This window comes from Carya illinoinensis, chromosome 13 (genome assembly GCF_018687715.1).
Source record: "Carya illinoinensis cultivar Pawnee chromosome 13, C.illinoinensisPawnee_v1, whole genome shotgun sequence".
In the NCBI taxonomy this organism is placed as follows: domain Eukaryota; kingdom Viridiplantae; phylum Streptophyta; class Magnoliopsida; order Fagales; family Juglandaceae; genus Carya; species Carya illinoinensis.
Window position 1 is genome coordinate 31,643,226 of NC_056764.1, and position 3,901 is coordinate 31,647,126.

The 3,901-nt window shown below is 42.6% G+C and overlaps 1 protein-coding gene across 2 annotated transcripts; it reads left to right on the forward strand.

Annotated features, from left to right (window-relative positions):
• The first annotated feature begins 215 nt into the window (after window positions 1–215).
• On the forward strand, window positions 216–3,228 carry LOC122292439 (extensin-2-like). Of its 2 annotated transcripts, none has more exons than XM_043100797.1 (2): window positions 216–2,844; window positions 2,992–3,228. In XM_043100797.1, the coding sequence occupies exons 1-2, from the start codon at window positions 327–329 to the stop codon at window positions 3,003–3,005; spliced, it is 2,532 nt and encodes an 843-aa protein (XP_042956731.1). In that variant the 5' UTR covers window positions 216–326; the 3' UTR covers window positions 3,006–3,228. The 2 variants fall into 2 exon arrangements, with proteins under 2 accessions (XP_042956731.1, XP_042956730.1); XM_043100796.1 differs by having other exon boundaries at window positions 219–2,910.
• Window positions 3,229–3,901: the final 673 nt, after the last annotated feature.

The window sequence follows — 3,901 nt, forward strand, 5'->3', positions numbered from 1 at the left end:
CTCAAACTTACCTCCATTGTTACTATGTAGACTTTCAAAACATAAGTAATGCTTAGAGGCGGGAGGCATATTCCATTAACCCCAATTTATTTGTAAGGAAGAAAAAAATGGGAGGGCCAAAAAATCAAAGGTAGATAATAGGTTAGTTAGAGGATGGAAACTGCATGCGTACACAATGTTAAACAAAATGCATGCAATGCTCTCCAAAGGGATGGCTGATCTCTATAAATTGAGAGCATCTTCATGCTCATTCACATGTACTCTGAATATATTCTCCAGGCATAGAAGCCCCCAACTGTGGGACTTTGTAAGTGTTGGCTCGAAAAATGGCCAATCTATGGCATTACCTCGTCTATGCATTGGGATTGTTCTTGTTAGCCACCAATGTAGTAGCAGCCATTGACGAGCCTAGTTTTGTTCACTCTCCCCCTCCTAACCAAATAAGACGACCACCAATAAAGGTCCCAAACCCACTACAACCATTTCACAATCATAGGCAACCACCTCCACTATTACCATATTACAAGAAGTCTCCTCCACCACCACCAAGTCGTCGTAAATACCCGCCACCTCCACCACCATACTACAAGAAGTCTCCTCCACCACCAAGTCATTGTAAATCCCCGCCACCTCTATCACCATACTACAAAAAGTCTCCTCCTCCACCACCACCACGCCATCAAAATCGTAAGCCACCACATAATTCCCAAATGTCCCCACCACCGCCAATGCCAAACTACCAAAACTCCCCTCCTCCACCACAGCTAGACAACCAAAAGTCTCCTCCTCCTCCTTATGTTTCTAAATCTCCTCCACCACCATCATCATCACCTCCCCCTATTTCACCTCCAACTCCAACTCCATCACCTAGTAGTGAACCACCATTACCAACTTCTCCATCTCCATTCCCATCCATACCTTTATCTCCAGCTCCATCCTCTTCTCTATCCCCATCTATATCTTTGTTGCCACCACCTTCTCCACCTCCTTCCCTGTCACCATCTTCATCTCCATTACCTGGAACCGAGCCACTACTACCACCTTCTCCATCTCCATTCACATCCACACCTCTAGCCCCAACTCCATATTCGTCCTTATCTCCAACAACATTCCTACTACCAACACCATCTCTGTCTCCATCTATATCTCCATCACCTATCATTGAGCTACTATCACCACCTTCTCCATCCCCTTCCCCCTCACCATCTTCATCCCCATTACCTGGCAATGAACCACTATTACCACCTTCTCCATCTTCATTCTCATCCATACCTCTATCTCCAACTCCATCTTCATCCTTATTTCCATCAACATTGCCACTACCACCACCATCTCTATCTCCATCTATATCCCCATCACCTATCAATGAGCCACAAACACCACCTTCTCCATCTCCTTCCTCGTCACCATCTTCATCCACATTACCTAGCAATGAACCACTGCCACCACCTTCTCCATCTCCTTCCCCCTCACCATCTTCATCCCCACTACCTGGCAACGAACCACTACTACCACATTCTACATCTCCAATCTCTTATACACCTCTATCTTCAACTCCATCTTCTTCCCTATCTCCATATACATTCCCATTACCACCACCATCTCTATCTCTATCTATATCCCCATCACCTATCAATGAGCCATTGTCACCACCATCTCCAATTCCTTCCCCATCACCATCTTCATCCACATTGCCTGGCAACAAACCACTACTACCACCTTCTCCATCTCCATTCCCATCTGAACCTCTATCTCCAACTCCATATTCTTCCTTATCACCATCTACATTCCCACTACCACCACCATATCTATCTCCATCTATATCTCCATCACCTGTCAATGAGCCACTGCCACCACCTTCTCCATCTCCTTCCCCCTCACAATCTTCATCCCCATTACCTAGCAACGAACCACTACTACCATCTTCTCCATCTCCAATCTCATATACACATCTATCTCCAACTCCATCTTCTTTCTTATCACCATCTACATTCCCACAACCACCAACATCTCTATCCCCATCTATATCCCCATCACCTATCAATAAGCCACTGTCACGACCTTCTTCATCTCCTTCCCCATCACCATCTTCATCCACATTATCTGGCAATGAACCACTGCTACCACCTTCTCCATCTCATTTCCCATCCGAACCTTTATCTCCAACTCCATCTTCTTCCTTATCTCCATCTACATTCCCACTACCACCACTATCTCTATCTCTATCTATATCTCTATCACCTGTCAATGAGCCACCGCCACCACCATCTCCATCCTCATCTGCAACTCATTCTCCACCACCATCCCCATCTCCATCCCAAGTTTTATCCCCATCCCCATCACATGTCAATGAATCACAATCACAATCTTCGCCATCTCCATCTTCATCCTCTTCACCATCTCCATCCCCATCTGCATCCATAACTCCACTGCCACCACCCTTGCCATCTCAGTCTCCATCCCCATCAACCTCTCCTTCTCTATCTCCATCCCCATCTCCATCCATATCCACATCCCTATCATTACCTTCTTCACCATCCCCATCACAATTAGAACCTCCACCTCCATATATTCATCAATCACCATCACCACCATTGCAATCTCCACCACCACCTCCTCCATCCCATCCCCAACCCCGCTACAAGTTTCCACCATCACCTAAGCCATCTCCTCCTTCACCCCGCTACAAGTCTCCACCACCACCTAAGCCAACTCCTCCGCCACCTCGTTACAAGTCTCCACCACCACCTAAGCCATCTCCTCCTTCACCCAGCTACAAGTCTCCCCCACCACCTTCTCCATCTCCGCCTCCACCCCACTACAAATCTCCACCTCCACCATCAGGTTCATCTCCTCGTACTTAAGACCTCACTTCAATTACTAAACAAATCACAATTTCTATGAGATTATGTAAGTGTGTAATGGTCTTTTTATCCTTCCTTTTCTTTTATCCATCATTAATTATGATAATTTTTACTTTTTTTTTTGTAGGTACCTTATTATAAACTGATAACTAAATAATTGTTGTTGAAGTTCTCAGACTCTATCATCGAGCTTTGGTTTATATCATTGTAACTCAATGCGAATCAAGACAATCGTTCAGGACAACCGAGATATGATATGCCTGGCAACTCTTGTGCAATATATAAATGTATTTTATTGAGTTGATATAATGAAACGATGGTTACATGATATTTTTTCATCAATGAATGTAGATGAATTTTCTTAGTTTGTATTGATTGGGCCATCTATCTATTCATATATATTAATATACACACACATATATATATCTAGTGAATAAATAAGTGGCGATGAAAGATGAATAGCCGATTTTTGGATTGCGTGTATGTTGTTCATTTTTTTTTTTTTTTTTGTTTTGTATTTTCTATCCTTTTACGTTTTCCTTTTGTGTCCGTTTAAGTAAGGATGTTTTAGTCTTTTTGGTCCAACTGTGTCAGAGGGCTGCAGCTTTGTTTTTTTTTTCCTTCTGCCTTTTTATTTGCTTTCCGCCTTCTCTCTCTTTCATTTCTCTTCTCCTCTTTGTCTTCTCTACGTCTTCTCTATCCAAAAGCAAACTACTTCATCTTGCTTTTTTTGGTTTCTCTCTTGGTTATTTCTCTTCGTCTTCTCTTTTCTCTCTGTATTTTATTTTCTCTTGGTGTTTTCTTTCGTGCGGTTCTCTCTTCTCTCTCTCTCTTGTTTTGTGTTTTTGTGCTGTTATGTGCTGTTCATTTGTATGTTTTGAGTGTGGATTTTTTGCATTTTCCTTGAAAAAAAAATTATATGATGTTGTTTGCTTTTTCTCTTCGGATCTTTAGATATGTTGTTCTTTTGCATGTTTTGAGTTTGTATGTTGCGGATGGTTTGTATTTTTGGTGAAAAATATATTTTTTTCATTGGT